Source organism: Nerophis lumbriciformis, linkage group LG21 (assembly GCF_033978685.3).
Source record: "Nerophis lumbriciformis linkage group LG21, RoL_Nlum_v2.1, whole genome shotgun sequence".
Taxonomy (NCBI): domain Eukaryota; kingdom Metazoa; phylum Chordata; class Actinopteri; order Syngnathiformes; family Syngnathidae; genus Nerophis; species Nerophis lumbriciformis.
The window spans coordinates 20,515,954-20,540,498 of NC_084568.2; the positions used below are offsets into that span (position 1 = coordinate 20,515,954).

At 40.1% G+C, this 24,545-nt stretch overlaps 1 protein-coding gene across 1 annotated transcript; it reads left to right on the forward strand.

Moving 5' to 3' along the window:
• Nucleotides 1-1,196: 1,196 nt before the first annotated feature.
• On the forward strand, nucleotides 1,197-18,351 carry LOC140676638 (uncharacterized). Its single transcript, XM_072915573.1, has 3 exons — nucleotides 1,197-1,643; nucleotides 2,819-3,001; nucleotides 11,493-18,351. The coding sequence occupies exons 1-3, from the start codon at nucleotides 1,520-1,522 to the stop codon at nucleotides 12,776-12,778; spliced, it is 1,593 nt and encodes a 530-aa protein (XP_072771674.1). The 5' UTR covers nucleotides 1,197-1,519; the 3' UTR covers nucleotides 12,779-18,351.
• Nucleotides 18,352-24,545: the final 6,194 nt, after the last annotated feature.

The window sequence follows — 24,545 nt, forward strand, 5'->3', positions numbered from 1 at the left end:
TCCCGCAATATAAACAGCATGCCTGCCTAATCACGTTATAACTGTAGAATGATCGAGGGCAAGTTCTTGGTTTCTTATGTGGGTTTATTGTTAGGCAGTTTCATTAACGTCCTCCCAGCGCAGCAACAACACACAACAACAGCAGTCACGTTTTTGTCTGCCGTAAACAGCAATGTTGTGACACTCTTAAACAGGACAATATACTGCCATCTACTGTACATGCATATGTGACAATAACATCTAGTTATTTTAGAGAGTGCATCACTAAATTGGCCCTAGTGTGTGAATGTGAGTGTGAATGTTGTCTGTCTATCTGTGTTGGCCCTGCGATGAGGTAGCGACTTGTCCAGGGTGTACACCGCCTTCCGCCCGATTGTAGCTGAGCGACCCCGAAGGTAATAAGCGGTAGAAAATGGATGGATGGATGGATGTTAAGCAAACTATGAATAATAAAACACGCCAAAAACATGTGTCCTTTATCATAGCCACACGTATGACAACAAAACCGCGTGAAAATCAGTAGTATTCAGTGAGGTAAGATTAATTAAATGCGCTGACAGTTCATTGCTCCTGCCAAATGGATTGCACTGAGAGGAGCGAAACACCACTCCAAGATGGCGGCCCCGCGTCTCGTCAGCGCCAGTAGGTAGTAGCGCTCGATGCTGCGTCTACTTATAAGATGTCTATGCTCCTCTCCGCCGCAGTTCTTCTTCTTCTTTTTAATTTCCGGCAGAGTGCACGCCTCTCGGGCTTACTGCTGCCACTCGCTGGTCTTTATTTGAATTCCTTCGTCACTCCACCACAGTCCCACCTCGAATGTGTCAACGATAATGTGTGTTAGCCTATTATCACCGATTGATGGCAGTGTAGTATTGCAAAGTCATGCATTGTACCGCCAACGAACAAACTGCAGCAGTTATCCCACACGGAAACATAATATTGAATAAAATAATCAGCGATAATTTATCGGGGTTTTTTTACGGGGTAATTAGTCGCAATTTATATAGCTAGGTAGAGGATAGGGGAAAATAATGCAAGAAAAGCAGTCGTGTGCTCGGATTTAGGCATAGCATCAGACACAAGACAATATTTCGTATAAAACGGGATTACATAAAATAATATAGAGTCGGGTTCCATCTCGGTCCACACTCCATATCAAAAGGTGGCGGTAATGCACACCACAAGGTTGCCTGCCAACTACCATTACACCAAAAAAGAAGAAGAAGACAAAATGGCGTTTGATGGAGAGGACGTTATTGTGGTTATTATGGTTCTTTGTTCTTAATCAGTGCGTACATGTACACACATATGTTTTTAATAGAGTAAACGTCGTTAATAACTGTTTGTATACGGATACATTAGTCTGAGCACATTTTGACGCTTCGTTAGCTTAGCTTGGAGTTAGCTTAGCTTGCTAGTTAGCTTAGCTTGTTAGCTGCTATCAAAGAGACGCAGAAGTTATCAACACGTCGCCAAGCAGAGATCACGTGTGAGTGTAAAGTGTTGTGATTGTGTGAAAATGTGCGAAAGAACGATAGCAGAGTACGAGGAGGAACTTTGTCCAACAAAAGAGGAGAAAGAGCGACAACATCAACTACTGGACGCTGTTTTCAAGAAACATCAAGTTGTGTTAGACAGAACAGGTTTGGTTACTTCTTACTCTCACATGTTTACTAACTTTATATGTGATTATTAACACTATTGTTAAATATGTTGTTTTTAGGAAGATTAATTGTTTGTATATTGTTCATGCAAAGGAGACAGTTTCAGACAATATTTATGAGGTTGATGTTCCTCTCAGTTTGTAATAATTTGTATCAACATGTTTACACAAAACTCACATAGTCACTAAATATGTTTGACATTGTAATCAATATAATTCATAATTTCATGGCTATCTTCACTTACTGATTTTGACCCACATGCATCATTAAGTGAAATTAACATTTATTTTCAATCATATTTCAATAAGCAAAGTAGTCAACAGTTGATTTATGAAAAGAACATAAAGGTGACTGACTTTCTTTCAGCGTGCCGTAGATGGTCTCCAAGTGAATGTGGGAGTTGTGTTGATGGAGATACTCCATAAAAACACCACATAATAAAACAAGTTTTTAGAAGTTATTTTGGAGCCATAAACAATCACTAAAAATGTTGAATATTATTAGATGTTATGATAAAAACGTGTTAAGAATGTTTGAACAGTTTTGAGAATATTTTTTGTTTAATTTCCTTTACCTGTGGCCTTGCGGTGAGAGTGTCCGCCCTGAGATCGGTAGGTCGTGAGTTCAAACCCCGGCCAAGTCATACCAAAAACTACAAAAATGGGACTCATTATCTCCCTGCTTGGCACTCAGCATCAAGGGTTGGCATTGGGGGTTAAATCCCCCAAAAATATTCCCGTGCGCGGCCACCGCTGCTGCTCACTGCTCCCCTCACCTGCCAGGGGGTGATCAAGGGGGATGGGTCAAATGCAGAGAATCATTTCGCCACACCTATTGTGTGCGTGTGACAATCATGGGTACTTTAACTTTAACTTAACAAGGTTGAGGATAGAGATACAATATACGTAAGCGCGATAGGCCGACATGTATACAGAAATAATGGATAAAGTGTTGAATAGTTAACCAAACTGATTTTAAAGTGATTTTAGTGGCTGGGACATAAGAAAGTCGTCCCCCATGTTTTTAGTGGTTGTTTAGTTACACACTTTTAACACAACACACATGAGAGCACAAATCATCTGATTGTGTTAACAGTGTAAGTCAAATAACTATTTATATACTCTCTTAATATCATTTGCTTATTTACCCAACAGACATCCAGCAGCCCCCCCACTCTAAAGAGGAAGACGAGGAAGTGTGGATCACTCCGGAGAGAGAGTGTCTTCTCGGGCAGGAGGAGGCTGATCTCACCAAGTTTCCACTGACTGTTGTCTCTGTGAAGACTGAAGACCATGAAGACAAACCACCTAAGTCCTCTAAGCGTCATCACAGTCCAAGTAAGCACAACATCCACATATCTATACAATGTTTGTAACTGATGTTCATCCAGGCACCACAGTTATGACTAGAGGTGGAGCTATACTTGCTTTTTATCTCCACATTCACATAACATAAGAGCTCAATGAGCAATGCTGCTATATTTGCCAATGCAGAACGTGACAATTCAGATCTTACAATACAAAACTACAAAATGCTACAACAAAAATTGTGTCAGAATGAAACAATTAGTGATATCATTGCTGATCCAACTCAGACACCTGATGACAGGTGGACAAAAAACATTCTGTTTTAACCATTCTTTATTCACGTGCACAAACACTGCCTTTATGAACCACTTTCTGTTTTTTCTTGCACTTGGAAAGCGCAGTATTTTATTTCCAGTCAGAAACTGATACCTTCCTGCTCTTCAAAACAGATACTTCTTTGATCATTTTAATTTAATTCGGTAATACTAACTGTGGGGAGTTTTAAAGCGGTTATCATTTCTAACGTTTATTTGTGGTGCAAACGGCCGCAGCTGCAAAGAGAGTGACCGCCCTTGCAGATCGTCTCGCTAATTAGACAAACACAGTTTTTGTGAACTTCTGTATCTGCATCCCGGGAGCCTTTTGGCCATGGAGACCAGCTGCTGGGTCTGTGCCACACCAGACTCCATTTGGAGAGACTGGAGGAGATGCGGATGAAAAGACAGGGCTGCGGAGTTAGCGCTTAGCGCCGGGACGGACAAGCTTCACAGTGTCTTGGCTGAATGAGCAGGTCTCGGACACCTTGGTCTCCTTGGACGTATCCTTGCTCATCCATACGGACTGTTGCTTTGTTGGGTTTGCTCCTATCTCCGGCCATGCTCCCAGCAGACGATGGCGTGGAACACCGCAGAGGCCTATGTTTTTGTTTTTTTTGTTGTGGTTTTATTTTTGTGGCTGTGTGTAGAAGTGGCTGGTTGCATCAGCTCTGCTCTTTTAATATCTTTAAAGGGGAACATTATCACAATTTCAGAAGGGTTAAAACCATAAAAAATCAGTTCCCAGTGGCTTATTTTATTTTTCAAAGTTTTTTTCAAAATTTTACCCATCACGCAATATCCCTAAAAAAAGCTTCAAAGTGCCTGATTTTAACCATCGTTATATACACCCGTCCATTTTCCTGTGACGTCACATAGTGATGCCAATACAAACAAACATGGCGCATAGAACAGCAAGTTATAGCGACATTAGCTCGGATTCAGACTCGGATTTCAGCGGCTTAAGCGATTCAACAGATTACGCATGTATTGAAACGGATGGTTGTAGTGTGGAGGCAGGTAGCGAAAACGAAATTGAAGAAGAAACTGAAACTATTGAGCCATATCGGTTTGAACCGTATGCAAGCGAAACCGACGAAAACGACACGACAGCCAGCGACACGGGAGAAAGCGAGGACGAATTCGGCGATCGCCTTCTAAGCAACGATTGGTTTGTGTTTGGCATTAAAGGAAACTAACAACTATGAACTAGGTTTACAGCATATGAAATACATTTGGCAACAACATGCACTTTGAAAGTGCAGACAGCCCAGTTTTCATCAATTAATATATTCTGTAGACATACCCTCATCCGCTCACAGATTTCTTTGACTTTGTCGTTGGAAATGCATCTGCTTTGAGTGTCGCAGGATATCCACACATTCTTGCCATCTCTGTCGTCGCATAGCTTTCGTCGGTAAAGTGTGCAGAACAAACGTCCAATTTCTTGCCACTTTCGCATCTTTGGGCCACTGGTGCAACTTGAATCCGTGCCTGTTCGTGTTGTTACACCCTCCGACAACACACCGACGAGGCATGATGTCTCCAAGGTACGGAAAACAGTCGAAAAAACGGAAAATAACAGAGCTGATTTGACTCGGCGTTGGTAATGTGTTTGAGAAAATGGCGGATTGCTTCCCGATGTGACGTCACATTGTGACGTCATCGCTCCGAGAGCGAATAATAGAAAAGCGTTTAATTCGCCAAAATTCACCCATTTAGAGTTCGGAAATCGGTTAAAAAAATATATGGTCTTTTATTTGCAACATCAAGGTATATATTGACGCTTACATAGGTCTGGTGATAATGTTCCCCTTTAATGTCCGTTCTTTGATGTTTCCTTTTTACACACATGTATATGTGTGCTATGGCTATGAGTTTTTTTCCTCTTGGCCTCAGTCTGGACCCTCTCTCCAGGGGCCCCGGCTGAGACCGAATTTTTTTTTGCTCACCCCCAGCGTTTTCCTGTTTCTCACCTTTTTTGTAAGGGGCTCCGGAAGTTGGCAGACCCGTTAGCGATCCTGTTCTGTCTCCCTGTAATATTTGTCAAAGCATGGAAAATAATAAAAATTGCAAAGAGGAATGCTTGGAGACAATTTTGTTCATCTATCGGTGCGGAGATGCAACTAAGAGAAGTGTAGACAATGGTTAGGACAGGGGTCGGCAACCCGCCGCGGCTCTAGAGCCGCATGCGGCTCTTTCGCGCCGCCCTAGTGGCTCTCTGGGGCTTTTTCAAAAATGTATGAAAAATGGGAAAAGATGGGGGGGAAGGAAAAAAAATTGTTTTCATATGGTTTCTGTAGGAGTACAAACATGACACAAACCTCCATAACTGTTATAAAGCACACTGTTTATATTAAACATGCTTCACTGATTTTGAGTATTTGGCGAGCACCGTTTTTTCCTACTAATTTTGGCGGTCCTTGAACTCACCGTACTTTGTTTACATGTATAACTTTCTCCGACTTTCTAGGACGTGTTTTATGCCACTTCTTTTTCTGTCTAATTTTGTCCACCAGACTTTTAACGTTGGGCATGAATGCACAAAGGTGAGTTTTGTTGATGTTATTGACTTGTGTGGAGTGCTAATCAGACATATTTGGTCACTGCATGACTGCAAGCTAATCGATGCTAACATGCTATTTAGGCTAGCTATATGTACATATTGCATCATTATGCCTCATTTGTAGGTATATTTGAGGTCATTTAGTTTCCTTTAAGTCATCTTGATTCAATTTATATCTCATGACACACTATCTGTATGTAATATGGCTTTTACTTTTTGCGGTACCAGACAGATTTGTTTTTGTATTTTTGGTCCAATATGGCTCTTTCAACATTTTGGGTTGCCGACCCCTGGGTTAGGAAAATGATCAGGAAGACGCAAAGTGTGAAAATACCGGTACTTGTTAAAGGAAATTACTGCGCTGTTAAAAATAATGAAAAGGCGGACTTACTTGGGAAGAAGTTTGCAGATATACTTTGTGGTGTCATTTGGACCCAACCCACAACCAGCACAAAGAGGAAATACTAAGAAACAATACAGAATTAGTCCAGAAAAAGCCAAGAGAGATGGATTGGATTTTACCATGCATGAATTTAAAAAAGCCTTGCACAGAAGTGGGTTTTCAGCACCAGGAAAATATCAGTTATGTTATGCCATGTTTAAAGAGCTGCCTGAAGAAGCAATGATTGTTGTACTTAAATTGTTTATTAAAATATGGCGTGAAGGAGAAATGCCAGCCAGTTGGAAGAGCGCCCTGATTTGACCATTCAGTAAGCCAGGCAACGAAATTATCGGCCAATAGCACCAACTGCTCATCTAGCCAAATGAATGCAAAAAGTAATTGTAAACAGGTTGTCATATTATCTAGTACAGAAAGGATTGCTTGACCCATGTCAAAGTGGCCTTAGAATAGGAAGGTCAACAACTGATGCTCTTATTAAAGTTAGGAATGAAGCGACGCGTGCAACAACAACAACAAACATGGCAGTAGACGTGAAGTCAAATCATGAAATGCAACCTTACCCGAGCAAAAATGATGCATATTTATCCGAGAAAGTCTTGATACCAATGTCCTTGACCCAGACACACACAAAGAAGTTGTAGACCTCCATGCGTTTCCAAGTTCCATCTGTTTTGTGGTGTAGAATGACGTCTGGAGCACAATAGTTCCATATGTCTGGGAACGCGACCCACATGTAATCCTTGGCATGGTTGACCACCAATGTTTTTCACAAAGACAAACAAGCAGTTGATGAAAATACAACAAAAAAACAATTTTAACACCAGTATTGCACACCAGGAAAAAAGATCACAGTAATCACAAAAATGTGTTCTTGCGGCAGAGCTCCTTCTTGCACTGTGGATGTAACAGTCTCCACAAAATCACGCATGAGATGAGAAGCATTGGACATTATAGATGTCAACTTTGTCAACATCTTTCTTTTGGCCGTGTCCTCAATGCTGTCTACTGGGCAGCCTAGGACGTAGTCAGCTCTCTTAATCTCTTCATTAAATCTGTTCCTGTCTTTGAGCATGCTTCCCCCAATGCAGCAAACGATGACATAGAACACCGCATAAGCCACACAGTGTCATAAAAATAAGGATTTTTTTTTACAATGCTGGCTTGTCCTCATGGAGATTTTTTAAAATCCCCCCCTTCCATTTCAAGCCCAGTTTCTTACTCATCACACCATATTCACGGTACCATAGGCGCTGATGTACATTTCTTCCAGTGGGTGCTCGGTGTGTGTGTATTAGTATTGTCCTGATACCAGTATTTTGGTTACGGTACCGGTACCAAAAGTATTTCGGTACTTTTTGGTACTTTTTGGTACTTTTCTAAATAAAGGGGACCACAAAAAATGTCATTATTGGCTTTATTTTAACAAAAAAAACTTATGGTACATTAAACATATGTTTCTTATTGCAATTGTGTCCTTAAATATAATAGTGAACATACAAGACAACTTGTCTTTTAGTATTAAGTAAGCAAACAAAGGCTCCTAATTTAGCTGCTGACGTATGCAGTAGCATATTGTGTCATTTATCATTCTATTATTTTGTCGAAATTATTAAGGACAAGTGGTAGAAAATGAATTATTAATCTACTTGTTCATTTATTGTTAATATCTGCTTACTTTCTCTTTCAACATGTTCTATCTACACTTCTGTTAAAATGTAATAATCACTTATTCTTCTCTTGTTTGATACTTTACATTAGTTTTGGATGATACCACAAATTTGGGTATCGATCCGATACCAAGTCGTTACAGGATCATACATTGGTCATATTCAAAGTCCTCATGTGTCCAGGGACGTATTTCCTGAGTTTATAAACATAATATAAATGTTAAAAAAAAGAAAGAAGATTTTGTGATGTTAAAAAATATTGATAAAAATCATAGTAGTATGGACTAGATACGCTATTGTATGTGGTATCATTACAGTGGATGTTAGGTGTAGATCCACCAATGGCGTTTGTTTATATTGTAGTGTACCGGAAGAGTTGGTGCTGCAGTGAATTCTGGGAATTTGTTCTGTAGTGTTTATGTTGTGTTACGGTGCAAATATTCTTCCAAAACATGTTTGTCGTTGTTGTTTAGTATGGTTTCACTATATGCCACATGTGTATGACAGTGTTGGCATTGTTCATACCGCCACCATCAACATGTATGGCTGTTGAGTAAGTATGCCCTTCTTTCGCTCATGTGCAGTGTGTTCAAAAGTCAAGATGATTGTGGCATTAATTCATTATCAGGCACAATGAAATCTTGGTTAGGCTCTGATAATTACAGACTTTATGATTTGTGACTTATTTATTGTGTATAACGGACCAAACTCGCCACAAAATTAACAACAAGATTGATTTTACAAAAATTATTTTAAAGATTGAAATTTGCCATCAATCCCACGAGGGTGCTTGGCATTGTCGGCGCCTATGTACTGTACCGCTTTTGAAGCGTTTTTAGTGGTTGGGACTAAAGGAATGTTTTAACTTGAATTCATTGGTTGTTTAGCCACTTTTAACACAACGCACAGGAGAACACAAATAATCTCATTGTGTTAACGTGTGTCGGTCAACGGTGATGGCAGAAAAAGTGTTCATGACACACTTGATGATCATTGGTTGTTGTCTGCGATATCATATCAATATCATCCAGTGTTTCCCACAGGACAGGCATCTATTTGTGGTGGTGTGGTCGGGGGGCGGGGGGTGGCGGCGTCAGCGGCGATGACCATCATTATTTACCTCTTGCTGGAATCTGGCCCACTGCCCCTCCCTTGTGGCTTCCTGGCCATCTCCTTGCCCCCGTCCTCTCCTGTCCCTCTCCTCCTCATGCTGTATGTTAAAGACCCCAAGACCTTGGTAATTATCCAGGTCCTTGTGGAGGCGAGACAGAAATTATCCCGGGAGTACATGTATATGTGTATGTGTATGTATATGTATATATGTATGTAACATATATACATATACATTATATACATATACATACACATACACATATACATGTACACATACACACATACACCTATACATACACACATATACACATACACATATATATACATACATACATACATACATACACATACACACACATATACATACACATATATATACATACATACATACACATACACACACTTATACATACACATATATATACATACATACATACACATACACACACATATACATACATATACACAGTTCGTCAGCCCCGACAACCACCACGCGCGCGCGCTGCCACCAGTCACAACATCAGCCACGCCCCTGCACCAGACCCAGCAGCCACGGGCACCCACACCACAAACAAACGGCAGCAGAAACAGCAGCTGCAATACCCCCAGACCGCCAGCACCACCCAATCAAATCAAAGTGACCAAAAAAGACCGCGACCGGCAACCACACGCCAACAGGATCACAGAGACCAGCCAGCGCCAGCCCGCCAGTCAGCCCAAACGCCAACACGCAAACAAGAGACACCAACACCCCAACCCAAACACGCACAAACACGCCACCGCCCAAACAACCGAGACACAGCATCCAGACCAGACATGGGGGCCGCGCCGCGCCGCCACCACATCAAGTCACCAACAGAGACCGCACAGCGCAAGGTCGGGCCAGACGGGCACGGACCCCACCCAACAGGAAGCGAGACCCGCGCGACGCCACACACAAATAAATAATAAGATTAAAAAAATATATAAAAAATACATTTAAAAAAATAATAATAATAAATTAATAAAAATCTTGAAATGAAGGACCTTCAATGGCCAAAACATTAACCTGGACAACATTTTAACAGCTGATTGGCTCAGATTTTATTCTTTTCATTGCATTCACATGCTCAGTGGACAGTGGACAATTTAGCTTCAGTATTAATGCAGTATCTGAAGCACCGTCTCCACGTGTGTTTATTGACAACAGTGTTATAACCTGAACACGTTAGCTCGTCGGTATGGTAACAGGTGACTGTTACTGCGTGCGTCTGCCCCGGCCCCCGAGTCAAACAGCGGCGGTGTTAATGAAGCAGCGCCAGGCTGCTCACCGTCAGTGAAACGCTCGGTGAAATCGCGGATTAACGTTAAATATATGACGAGCCGCGAGCGATGCAGCTATAACCTATCTCACCTGGTAGAGCACCCGCTGCGGCGACCCAGTTCGATCCCACCTGACAGTCGCTTTTCTCCGCGTCAATCCCCCCTCTCACCCTCTCTCCCCCCCTCCCCCGTCTCTCTCCAGCTGTCCTTTCAAAATAAATGCATTCAAATCCCGAAAATAAAAATTAAGAAAATCCGAGTCGGTGCTGCACACTGCACAGGTTCGGACCACTTTTGAACTTGTTTGCCAAGACGTCTTACCCTCGTATTTTGATCCGGTCGGTCCGTTCTTCTTTTACTTCGTCGTCGTCGTCTTCTTCTTCTTCTTCTGGCCCACCAGGTGAATTAAATGCTATTGGCGGAGTTACAATGCATAGTAGGCTACCGCCACCTACTGCACCGGAATTGTAACTACAAGCTACATTCACAGACAGAGTCCCATTGCTTTTATGAGCGGTCGAGCGAGTCAAAAGCCGAAAAATCTATTTGTGGCGGACGTAATTCTTTCGTGGCGGGTCGCCACAAATAAATGAATGTGTGGGAAACAGTGTCATCACAAGTATGTATGTATGCATGTTGGAAATGCATTCATATACCTTGAAGGTAGAAAAGCACTATACAAGTATAACCCATTTACCATTACCATACCAAGTACAAGAGTCCTAGGAAATGTATCCATCCATCCATCCATCCATTTCCTACCGCTTGTCCCTTTTGGAGTCGCGGGGGGTGCTGGAGCCTATCTCAGCTGCATTCGGGCGGAAGGCGGGGTACACCCTGGACAAGTCGCCACCTCATCGCAGGGCCAACACAGATAGACAGACAACATTCACACTCACATTCACACACTAGGGACCATTTAGTGTTGCCAATCAACCTATCTAAGAAATGTATTGTGTAGCAATATTAAAGTGATGTGCATGTATAAAAAACAAAACTGAGAGACTGAATGAAAGCCTGTGAACATGTAATACAAATATTTTGACTTACAAGATGACATAAGTTTACCAACACACTGTCCCCTATTTATATTTCATGCACTGTTTAATATTTGAAGTGTCAAAGTTAAAATGTGTGTTTTGTTTGTGTTCTGCAGACATCCAGCAGCTGATTGGATATCAGGGAGAACGTGTCCCTCGATTGCATCGGGTGTGCTTCACTTTGGATCAGGAGGCTTCGCAGCACCTCCATTTTAATGACAAAGAGAAGGAGCCACAGCTCACACATTTTAAAGAGGAAGACGAGGAGCCACAGCCTCCTCGCCACGAAGACGATTTCAAAGAGCCACAATGTCATTTTAAAGAGGAAGAAGAGGAGCCAAAGCCCCCTCATGTTAAAGAAGAAGAAGAGGCGCCACATTACCCTTTTGTTAAAGAGGAAGAGGAGGAAGTGTGGATCAGTCAGCAGGGAGAGAGTCTTCTAGGGCAGGAGGAGGCTGATCTCACCAAGTTTCCACTGACAGTTGTCTCTGTGAAGACTGAAGACAAACCACCTGAGTCCTCACAGCTTCATCACAGTCCAAGTGAGGAGAAGAGAGAGGTGGAACCTTCTAGCAGCAGGTCAACCCAACACATAACAGAAGCTGATGGAGACCACTGTGGAGGATCACAAGCAGACAAGCTCTTAGCTCCGCTATCAGATAGTGACGACATAATATCGGACGTTGATGTAAACATGGAATCACACAGAAGAACACACACAGGAGAAAAACCTTTCAGTTGTTCAGTTTGTGCAAAGGGGTTTGTTGTAAAATCTAGTTTGACTAGACATATGAGAACACACGCAGGAGAAAATCCTTTCAGTTCTTCAGTTTGCAGTCAAAGATTCTCTGGCAAAAATAATATGCTAAGACATGTGAGGACACATATTGTAGAAAAAATGTTTAGTTGTTCAGTTTGTGGTAAAACTTTTGTCAGAAACATCGATTTGTCTAAGCACATGAGAACACACAGAGGGAAAAAACTATTCCGTTGTTCAATTTGTGGTAAAAGATTAGCTGACAAATGTAGCATGCATATGCACATGAGAACACACACGGGCGAAAAACCTTTCAGTTGTACAGTGTGTGGGAAAAGATTCCCTAACAGAAGTAACACTCAAAAACACATGAGAAGACACACGGGAGAACAACCTTTCAGCTGTTCAATTTGTGGTAAAAGATTCTCTGACAGAAGTAATATTCAAGCACACATGAGAACACACACAGGAGAAAAACCTTTCAGCTGTTCAGTGTGCGGTAAAAGATTCTCTGTCAATAGTAGCATGCAAATACACATGAGAACGCACTCAGGAGAAAAACCTTTCAGCTGTTCAGTTTGTGCTAAAAAATTCTCTGTCAAATGTAGCATGCAAAGACACATGACAATACACGCAGGACAATAACTGGACCCAAAAGTTATTAAAGGTCTATTGCAGGGCTTCTCTAAAGTCCAGACTTCGGTCCAGATTAGCCAGTCAGGACTCAGCCAGCCCACTGTATGCCATGAATTAGAAACCACTATCAAGTTTCTGTGAAGCGCTTGCTCACAGTAAATCAATAGATGATTTTTCATTTTAAGTTAAATTGTTTTAAGATACAATTCACAGTGATTTGTAACTTGCCTAAAGTAAAATATTTCAAGTAAAAAATGTAGCAAGTCTACTGCCGGCTTGCTTATGTTACCATTAGTGGTTAAACAGAACATTTTTAAATGACCATACTTTTCACAATAACTTATTATATTGAATAAAAACCACAGTCCAACGGAAGTAGCTAACTATTTACAGTCATGTTGTTGTAATGATAGAATTTATTAACAATGATGGCACATTTTACATTGACCCGATGTTTTATTTTAGCAAGTGGCTCAGAATGCATCTTTAAGTCTGTTGAAAAAACACGTTTTCAATCTTTTGATCGAGCATAATAATGTAATGAATGTAAATTTAAAAAAATACCTCAATAGACCGTTGAACAGGACGGGCTCATCACTTTCTGTTTTATTTAGTGTGCTGTTTAACTTTGTTCCTGCATAGCTTTACCAATGCCTCGGGTGCATTCCCCAGCTGCACTATAGCTTTTGCTTTTTTATTAAATATGCAAGCCACACTCACCTGAGCCTGACATGCAAATGGTCATTACAAATGCAACAAGAATGAGCAACAGCGGGACGCAAGTATGTTGACAGAAAACTTACAAATGGGTCAGAAGCCTTAAAAATGCAGACAGAAACTCCACGCCCTCTTAGGCCTTTCCTCAACACAGCTTGTTGCGGTCATGCCCCTCATAATTGTGTTGGCGTGAGGCTAAAGCAAGACCAGTTGTACCGGAGGGGGGTAGCTGGAGGAACACAGTTGCAGCGTTTATCTTTTCATTTTGTGTCCATCTATGGAGGCTGACAAAACTCATCAACCATGCCCATTTTCATCTTTCTCTTGATGAAAATGGGCATGGTTGTTGTTTAACGTGTTTAACGTCGTCATTTTTGTAGCTTCTCATGCCAGATATGATGTTGTCCCCTGTCTACATTACTCCTTAAACAAATAATTATTTCGCCTAAGACCCGTGTCAGCCACACTAACCCATCGTTTAAGGTCCCCCGCCTTGGATAATTTTTTTCCACGGGTAAAAGCGCTGTGTATTTCTTGAATGTCCGGCACTTAGCTTTGTATGGACTCATCGATCGTTTACAAACTGAGTTCAGAGAGGAAGTGACGCCAGAAAGACCGCACCCCACACAGGACGTGACGTCAGAAAGAACGCGCCACAGCCAGCTTCATAACAAGCGGTATCGTAACTCGGAGGTAACCACTGAACAGATAGAGGCGAGTCATCCAGACATGCCCGTGTTTCTCCTTCTTGTACATGTACAGCCGCTTGTGGAAATCACACATGAATACCCTAAGAGAAGGAAACTCAGACGGCAACATAGCAGTTGAACGGCAGCTTGGTGGGATATGTTTGTCAACGAGTGTGTTGTGCCACAGAAACGGCAAGAGAACTTTCAAATGTCCAGGTCAGCTGTGACTCTACTTAGCGAAAAACTTTGTCCATTTCTCGAAGGGGAGACAACGAGAATGCGGGCTACTGTACTACGGAAAACTGTAAATGCATTTGGACTGGCAAAGCAGACTATCAGTTATTGTCCGCAATGTACACTATATTGCCAAAATAATTTGGCCACCTAACTTGACTCACATATGAACTGAGTGGTTAAACAGCTAGCTCCAAATCAAAGGGAACTAGGTTCAAATCCAAGTCATGGTCGAGCGGTGACTAGGAAAGCTCCAGCTGGGGGAGTTACTGTTTTATATCGTAGTTTACTAAGACAGGTTATGTCATTGGGGCCCGATAACGGTGACTTGGCAGAAAAAGGATAGCTGAGTGGTTAAGACAGCTAGTTCTCACTCAAAGGGGATTGGTTTCAAATCCACATCATGTCGTGCAGTGACTGAAACCTCCAACTGGAGGAGTTACTGTTTTATATCATTGTTTACTGAGACAGGTTCTCAATTAAATATGTCATTGGGGCCCAAAATCTTGGCTCGAGCAGACAAATGATAGCTGAGTGGTTAAGGCAGCTAACTCTAACTCAAATGTCATTGGGGCCCGAAAACTCTCAATTGGCAGACCAAGGATAGTTGAGTGGTTAAAGCAGCTAACTTCCAATCAAAGGATACTAGGTTCAAATCCAAGTCATGGTTGAGCTGTTACTGTTTTATATCATAATTTTCTGAGACAGCTTCTCAAATAAATATGTCATTGGGGGCGGAAATCTTGCTTCAAGAATAGCTGAATGGTTAAACAGGTAGCTCCAATCAAAGGATCCTGGGTTCAATCCTAGTCTAGGTTGATTGGCTTGCCAAGCCAAAGTATGCAGGAGTGGGGATGCCGGACAATGTGGGGGTGTTTCACCTCCCCCACACAGAGTAAAGCTAAGTGGTAGTGGGTTAATTAACTTTTAGTTAAAAAGGTAAGTATGGGTAATAATAATAAATTGTCTATAGTCCAAAGGTCAAGGGTAACCTCGGGGGTTAGCTCCTCCTGTGTGCCGAGGCTATAGTTGGTAAGTGTACCATTGTAATTCCTAGGCTGGGATGGGTGGGAATAGGAACATGAATAATTAATCATTGTGGGCGTTGACCAATTAGCTCTTCTGGGTCTGACAGACAATTAGAGTAATACATTGGAAAATTAAATGAAAAATTGAGTAATTGGAAATGTATTAATTAACGATAATGAACAAATTTAATAAAAAATGTTTTATGTTGATTTTATTTTTATTTTTTTCAATTAACCAATAAGTGTTCATTAATTAACCAACCAACTACTCAATTTTTTGGTTTAATTTTCCAATGATTACTTTATTGCTAATTGTCTGTCAGACAATTAGCAATAAAGGGCTGTATGACCCAACACTGGGTCATACAGCTCCAACAATTCATGAAAAATCTTGAAAATAAGTTGACATCCATCTAGCAGAGCAACATCTTCATGTTTATAAGGAAGATAAACATTGAACTGCCGGATCATTTTTGTGATTTTGGACTTGTTGGATACTTTTTGATGACATGTGCTTCAATGCACTGACAAGCCATCAATACTGGATTGCCTGGAATCAGAAAGTATTCTGAAAGATCAACTGGATTCTAAAAGTACTTTTCCTCACTAAAGAATGGCGACTAAGAAGTTGGCAGAAGAAATGGTCTCTGAATTTCATGTCAGAGGAACTCGGCAAAACAGCAAACGGGCCTTCTGGACTTAATTGATGAAATTAAGCAGCTGAAGGCAATAATCAAAGACAAGAAGATTGAAGAGCTTGAAAGACTGCACACGCTTGAGCAGCAAGTCATCAACTTCTTCAATAACAAAGGAATTCCTGTATGCAGTTCAAGTATAGCTGCATGCCACACCATTCCACTGAAACAAAACAACAGATCCAACATCATCATCCGTTTTGTGAGTAGAAAACATAAAATTGAAATGCTTAAGCTGGGAAAAAAATTTAAAGGCACCGGAGTGTATGTAAATGAGCATCTCACAAAGAGAAACGCAGAAATTGCAAGACAAGCCAGGATCTTGAAAAAGGGAAAGCGAATCCAGAACACATGGACAAGGAACTGTAAAGTAATGATCAGATTGAATGGTCCACCAGAACAAGCAAGGGTGTTAGTGGTCCAAAACTTGAAGGAACTTGAACAATATAAATGAAAAAGATGATGATGATAAACAAATGGAATAATGTTCCTTTTTGGCTGTGTACTGTGTGCAGAGAAACAGTGTGGACAACAAACATGATGGAAGAACAAATGAGCTGCACAAAATTCAAGTCTTTTGACTTTCATGATCATAAATGCTATGAGTTAGAAAATAACATTGACCCTTCTATTAGGACTCTAATGTGGACTGTGAGTATTACACTGAAGAACACTTTAATTCAAATGTTTAAATGGAAGGCTTTTCTGTGATTCATTTCAACAGCAGGAGTCTTTACAGTAACTTTTCCAAAATTAAAGAGTATCTTAAAGGCCTACTGAAACGCACTACTCATAAGCTCGAGTAGGCAACTTTAGCATTTCTTGCTTTGTCTTAAGCACTTGAGCAGCTGTTGTGCTTGGGTGGAAGTAGGAAACCTCCTTCCTGATCCTCCCAAGGAGGCGCTCCATCTTATTGACTGAGATTCCCTTCTGTGATGCCAAATTCACTACATGTGCAAAGCACCTATCTGTGGTCCCAGTCCTGCCTCATTCACTGTAATTATTTGATTTTTGGCATCATCACGTGTGACTGGGATATCTTTATCTTCCATTTCTCCACTGCTTGTGTCAGTACCTGCGCAAGGTGACTCTCGTAGAGGGGGCGTGTCTTCTCATCTCCCAGTCTGCTGTGATGAAGTGAGCGCTTATAGTTCCCCTGGACGTCCACCCGTCTGTCATGAGCGCAACAGATGATGCTCGGGTTAGTTCATCCACAACTTTTTTCTTCTCCTGCTCATAAAGATCTGGCACAATCTTATCGCTGAAGTGGGTGTTGTAATGTGGCTCAAGCACGTTCAGCATGTGTTTAAAACCCTCGTTTTGCACAACCGAGTCTGCACCTATAAACACACCGATTCAATGGTGCGGGGCGTTCAAGCTCCTCCGTTACTCCGCTCGCCATGACCACGCTGTGTGTGGACTGAACGTGCCAACAACTTTTTTTTGTTTGTTTCATATATCAAACCGCGGATCACGCGTGTGCCTCCCCTCCCCACACCCACACCCAGACACACACATAGACCGCGCCTCTTTTCTTCTGTCCGGCTTGTGACAGAGGAAGATTCAGAAGAACGACACCGCAGCGCTTCTGTTTCTAGCCGATACTACATCAAAAGTAACGTAAAATAACGCAGTAACGCATCATGTAGTAACGGTAACTGAGTTACTGAATATAAAAAATAACGCGTTAGATTACTAGTTACCGCCGAAACTAACAGCGTTACTTTGTAACGCGTTAGTCCCAACAATGTATATATACATATGTATGTATATATATATGTATATATTTATATTTTAGGGCTGTCAAACGATTAAAATAATTTTCCACGATCAGTTAACTCAAAGTGAATCGCAGATAGGTATAATTTTTCATCATTAATAAGTGTACTCAAGACAGATCATTTTCACGGGGGTGGCTTCATTCGTGACAATGTTTTAACCTTCTCTATTAAATAATAAAATGTAATATTGAGCCTGTTAATCATTCTGAAATTGACAACTCGACCAGAACATATTATAAAATAATTTACAGATTATTTCAGCCAGCCGGAACGCTACAATACATTATGTTGCATTATTTTGTTAGGTTTGGTGGCTAACAGGAAGCCATACATTAAGGAGAAACCGTAAATGTAGTTTAACTAGATGTAAAGCCTAGCGCTTCTATTTTGAAGTGTGCGATTGGTTTGAGAAAGTGACATGACAAGTTTTAATGTTGTATCAACTGTTTGCAATTAAAAAAAAAGTCTCCTTTTGACATCCTGCCGACTGTCTTTCATTTCTGTTGAACTTTTATGTCATCGTACTTACTAAATCAGTCACAGTAACAATCTACCGTACTATAAATGTTATGTTATCACTGCAACTTAACTGCAAACCTGAACACTGAAGTGAAGCACCACCCACATCGAGAATGACGCGCTCAGCAGATGTTTGCTGCAGGGATGTCACCTCTTTTCACGGCGAAAAATAGTTGGTTCTATGTTTTTGTATCACCTCAATCGTAGGTTACTAGTTTACTAGTTCACCATTACATCAGTGAAGAAAACCCGGGAAAGAACAGTGGTTAAGACTGCTGCCTCTGAGTCCGTAGTACTGAGTTCAAATCCTTGACTTTTAAAGTTGAGGAATTAGTGTTTTCTCTATCATATATCACTGATTGCATTTGTAAATAGACAAAAATCACGAATCAACAAAATTCTGGATAGTTTAATAGTCAACACTGTGGGCTCCCCAGAATCCCAATTCTGCAAGACCCATGATAGCATAGTGGTTAAGACTGCTGCATCTCAGTCAGTAGTGGTAGGTTCAAATCTTGTACTTTAAAAGTTTAGTTGTTTTGTTTAACCTCTAGAATAGTTCACCGATTGCATTTGTATATGAACAAAAATGAAGGGATAACAAGACCCTGGATAGCATGATGGTTAAGACTGCTACCTCTCAGTCAGTCGTATGAGGTTCAAATCCGTGACTCGGAAAATGTAGGTTTTTGTTACACCTCTATCATAGTTCACTGATTGCATTTGTATATGAGCGAAAATCAGCGTATGATGGGACCCAGGATAGCTCAATGGTCAACACTGTGGGCTCCTAATACAGGGGTACATTGTTCAAACCCCAGACAAGTAATCATTAATTTGGCTGAATGTCGTCAAAACGACATAAATTGAGTAATGTTATGTGCTCGTTGCTTGAATAACAGAGTTAAAAAATTAAATCAATGCTAAAGATAATAATAATTGTCAAATAGTCAATGAATACACCTCAGGGGTTACCTGTGTGTGTGTGTGTGAGAGAGAGTGTGTGTGTGTATGAATGAGTATGTGCGAGTGAGCATGTGAGTGTAATTCCTGAGGTGGGGGGAATAAGAGTAAAACTTAATAATAGAGCGCGTTAACCAATGAGCTCTCCTGGGTATGATTAAAAAAAAAAAAAAAAGTTAATTGAAACAGTTAAAAAAATAATTAATTATGTTTTAATTACATGTGGAGGTGAAATATATCTTCTGACACCTCCAGTCAAAGTTTCAAGTCACCTTACTGGATTTGAACCCAGCACCCTTTATTCCAAGTCAACAGTCTTACCCACTGTGCTACCCTGGGACTTGTGAAATCTTGTATCTGGCTTGTATAGAAAGCTAATCAGAGACGTGTTGCTCTGTAAACAACACTATAAACCAGTGGAATAAAACACTGTCAACCGGACTGGTATTGAACCCAGGACTGTTTGATCCCAATCAAGAGTCTTAACCACTGGGCCATCCTGGCACTTGTAAGCCATTCTTTCCAGCTCATATAAAATGCTAATCAGAGACTTAAGGTGGAACAAAAGGAGACCAATTGACCTGGGATTGAACTCAGCACCATTCATTCCAAGTCAACAGTCTTACCCACTGTGTTATCCTGAGTCTTGAAAAGTCCTGTATCCGGCTTGTATAGAAAGCTAATCAGGGACTCTCTGCTGGGTAAAATACACAAAAGGTAGACCAAATTACTGTCAAGCCGACTGGTATCGAACTCAGGACTGTTTATTGCATGTCAAGAATCTTAACCACTGGGCCATCCTGGGTCTTGTGAAGATGTTTTTCTGGCTCATACAGAAAGGTCATCAGGGACTTGTTGCTGGGTAAACTACACTATAAAATAATGGAATAAATAACTGTCAAACCTTCTGGTACTGAACCCAGAACTGTTTAATCATAATCATGTGTCTTAACCACTGGCCCATCCTGGCACTGGTAATTCCTTCTTTCCGCCTCATATAAAATGCTAATCAGAGACTTAAGGTGGAACACAATAATACCAATTTACCTGGGATTGAACTCAGCACACTTCCTTCCAAGTCAACAGTCTTACCCACTGTGCTATCCTGGCTAGCAGGAAGCCTTACATTAAGGAGAAACCATAAATGTAGTTTAACTAGATGTAAAGCCTAGCGCTTCTAGTTTGAAGTGTGCGATTGGTTTGAGAAAGTGTCATGACAAGTTTTAATGTTGGATCATCTGTTTGCAATTAAAAAAAAAAGTCTCCTTTCGACATCCTGCCGATTGTCTTTCATTTCTGTTGAACTTTTATGTCATCGTACTTACTAAATCAGTCACAGTAACAATCTACTATAAATGTTATGTTATCACTCCAACTTAACTGCAAACCTGAACACTGAAGTGAAGCACCACCCACATCGAGAATGACGCGCTCAGCAGATGTTTGCTGCAGGGATGTCACCTCTTCTCACGGCGAAAAATAGTTGGTTATATGTTTTTGTATCACCTCAATCGTAGGTTACTAGTTTACTAGTTCACCATTACATCAGTGAAGAAAACCCAGAATAGAACAGTGGTTAAGACTGCTGCCTCTGAGTCCATAGTACTGAGTTCAAATCCTTGACTTTTAAAGTTGAGGAATTTGTTTTACCTCTATCATATATCACTGATTGCATTTGTAAATAGACAAAAATCATGAATTGACAAGATTCTGAAAAGTTTATTAGTCAACACTGTGGGCTCCCCAGAACTCCAGCTCTGCAAGACCCATGATAGCATAGTGGTTAAGACTGCTGCATCTCAGTCAGTATTGGTGGGTTCAAATCTCTTACTTTGAAGTTTAGTTGTTTTGTTTTACCTCTGGAATAGTTCACTGATTGCATTTGTATATGAACAAAAAATGAAGTGATAACAAGACCCTGGATAGCATGGTGGTTAAGACTGCTATCTCTCAGTCAGTCGTATGAGGTTCAAATCCATGACTAGGAAAACGTAGTTTTTTATTTCACCTTTATCATAGTCCACTGATTGCATTTGTATATGACCGAAAATCAGCTTATGATGGGACCCAGGATAGCTCAATGGTCAACACTGTGGGCTCCCAATACAGGGGTACTTGGTTCAAACCCCAGACAAGTAATCATTAATTTGGCTGAATGTCGTCAAAACGACATAAATTGAGTAATGTTATGTGCTCGTTGCTTGAATAACAGAGTTAAAAAATTAAGTCAATGCTAAAGATAATAATAATTGTCAAATAGTCAATGAATACACCTCAGGGGTTACCTGTGTGTGTGTGTGTGTGTGAGAGAGAGAGAGTGTGTATGCGTTTGAGTGTAATTCCTGAGGTGGGGGGAATAGGAATAACACTCAATAATAGAGAGCGTTGACCAATGAGCTCTCCTGGGTACGATTAAAATAAAAAAGGTAATTGGAACAGTTAAAAAAGTAATTATTATGTTTTCATTACATGTGGACGTGAAATATATCTTCTGACACATCCAATCAAAGTTTCAGAAGTTGCAAGTCAACTTACTGGATTTGAAACCAGCACCCTTTATTCCAAGTCAACAGTCTTACCCACTGTGCTATCCTGGGTCTTGAGATATCATGTATCTGAATTGTATACAAAGCTAATCAGAGACTTGTTGCTGAGTAAACGACACTATAAACCAGTGGAATAAAATACTGTCAACCGGACTGGTATTGAACCCAGGACTGTTTAATCCTAATCAAGAATCTTTACCACTGGGCCATCCTGGCACTTGTAAGGATACTTTCCGGCTCATATAAAAAGCTAATCAGAGACTTAAGGTGGAACAAAATAATACCAATTTACCTGGGATTGAAATCAGCACCCTTCATTCCAAGTCAACAGTCTTACCCACTGTGTTATCCTGAGTCTTGAAAAGTCCTGTATCCGGCTTGTATAGAAAGCTAATCAGGGACTCTTTGCTGGGTAAAATATGGTAAATGGGTCGTACTTGTATAGCGCTTTTCTACCTTTTTAAGGAACTCAAAGCGCTTTGACACTATTTTCCACATTCGCCCATTCACACACACACATTCACACACTGATGGCGGGAGCTGCCATGCACGGCGCTAACCAGGCCCATCAGGAGCAAGGGTGAAGTGTCTTGCTCAAGGACACAACGGACATGACTAGGATGGTAGAAGGTGGGGATTGAACCAGTAACCCTCAGATTGCTGGCACGGCCACTCTCCCAACTTCGCCACGCCGTCCCCGGTACACTTGTTGAAAAAGTTTCCAAAATTGTGAAAATAAGAACGAGTTTTACTGAATTGGTAATAAATAAAGGTAGTACAGTGTTAACATTTTGAAAATAGTAATACATTTTAATAAACTGGTAAAAAAAAAAAATCAAGTCCATAAAGTGGTACCTACGGACACTTGATTGAAATATTTGCCAAAATGTTTATACTAAGAATAGATTTCAATAAATAAAGTCAATAAAGTGGTATCTTGGGGCACTTTTGATAAAAAATCTTCGTCAAATTTTTAAAAATAATAGTACAAATCTTCGTCAAATTTTTAAAAATAATAGTACATCGGTAATAAAGTGATAAATACAAGCATTTTGAAAATAATGATACAGTTTAATAAATTGGTAATAACCTGACGAATAATAGGTCAATAAAGTGGTAGAGTGGAACATTAAATGTGAAATTAATCATATATTTTAATAACTTTAATCACCTTATTTGTTACCAATTTATATAAATGTTGTATTATTTTCACAATTTTGGCAAAGATTTTCATCAATAGTGTCCACATGGTACCACTTTATTGACTTGTTATTTATTACTTTATCATTATTAAAATATATTATTATTTTCAAAATTACTGGCAAATATTTTAATCAAAAGTGCTCTGACTACACAAGAGGTGGACCAAAACACTTTCAAGCCGACTGGTATCGAACTCAGGACTGTTTTTTGCATGTCAAGAATATTAACCACTGGGCCATCCTGGTTCTTTTGAAGATGTTTTTCTGGCTCATATAGAAAGGTAATTAGGGACTTGTTGCTGGGTAAACTACACTATACAATAGTGGAATAAAATACTGTCAAACCACCTGGTATTGAACCCAGAACTGTTTAATCTTATTTAAGAGTCTTAACCACTGGGCCATCCTGGCACTGGTCATTCATTCTTTCCGTACAGGCCAAAAGTTTGGACACACCTTATATGTACGTATATATTAGGGGTGTGGGAAAAAATCGATTCGAATTCGAAATTGCAAATTTCACGTTGTGCGATTCAGAATCGATTTTCTTTTTTTTTTAAATCTACTTTTTTAAATGTATTATTTATAACAAACATTTTAGAATTATTCTTTTTTTTTAAATAAATCAATCCAACAAAACAATACACAGCAATACCATAACAATGCAATCCAATTCCAAAACCAAACCCGACCCAGCAACACTCAGAACTGCAATACACAGAGCAATTGAGAGGAAACACAAACACGACACAGAACAAACCAAACGTAGTGAAATGAAAATGAATATTATCAACAGCAGTATCAATATTACTTACAATTTCAACATAGCAGTGATTAAAAATCCCTCATTGACATTATCATTAGACATTTATATATATATATAAAAAAAGAACAATAGTGTCACAGTGACTTACACTTGCATCACATCTCATAAGCTTGACAACACACTGTGTCCAATATTTTCACAAAGATAAAATAAGTCATATTTTTGGTTCATTTAATAGGTAAAAACAAATTTACATTATTGCAATCAGTTGATAAAACATTGTCCTTTACAATTATAAAAGCTTTTTACAAAAATCTACTACTCTGCTTGCATGTCAGCAGTCTGGGGTAGATCCTGCTGAAATCCTATGTATTGAATGAATAGAGAATCCTTTTTGAATCGAGAATCGTGTTGAATTGAAAAAAAAAAAATCGATTTTGAATCGAATCGTGACTCCAAGAATCGATATTGAATCGAATCGTGGGACACCCAAAGATTCTGGACGTCTGTTGGGTAAATAAGTAAATAATTACAAACACACTGAAATTATTTGTTTTCTCATGTGCATTGTGTTAAAAGTGTGTAGCTAAACAACCAATAAAAACATGGAAAATACTTTATTTTGTTCCTGACACT

Coding starts and splice junctions, on each gene's coding strand:
- LOC140676638 (XM_072915573.1), top strand. CDS start 1,520: ATGTGCGAAAGAACGATAGCAGAGTACGAGGAGGAACTTTGTCCAACA. Junction 1,644..2,818: donor AGTTGTGTTAGACAGAACAG/GTTTGGTTACTT, acceptor TTTACCCAACAG/ACATCCAGCAGCCCCCCCAC. Junction 3,002..11,492: donor TAAGCGTCATCACAGTCCAA/GTAAGCACAACA, acceptor TGTGTTCTGCAG/ACATCCAGCAGCTGATTGGA.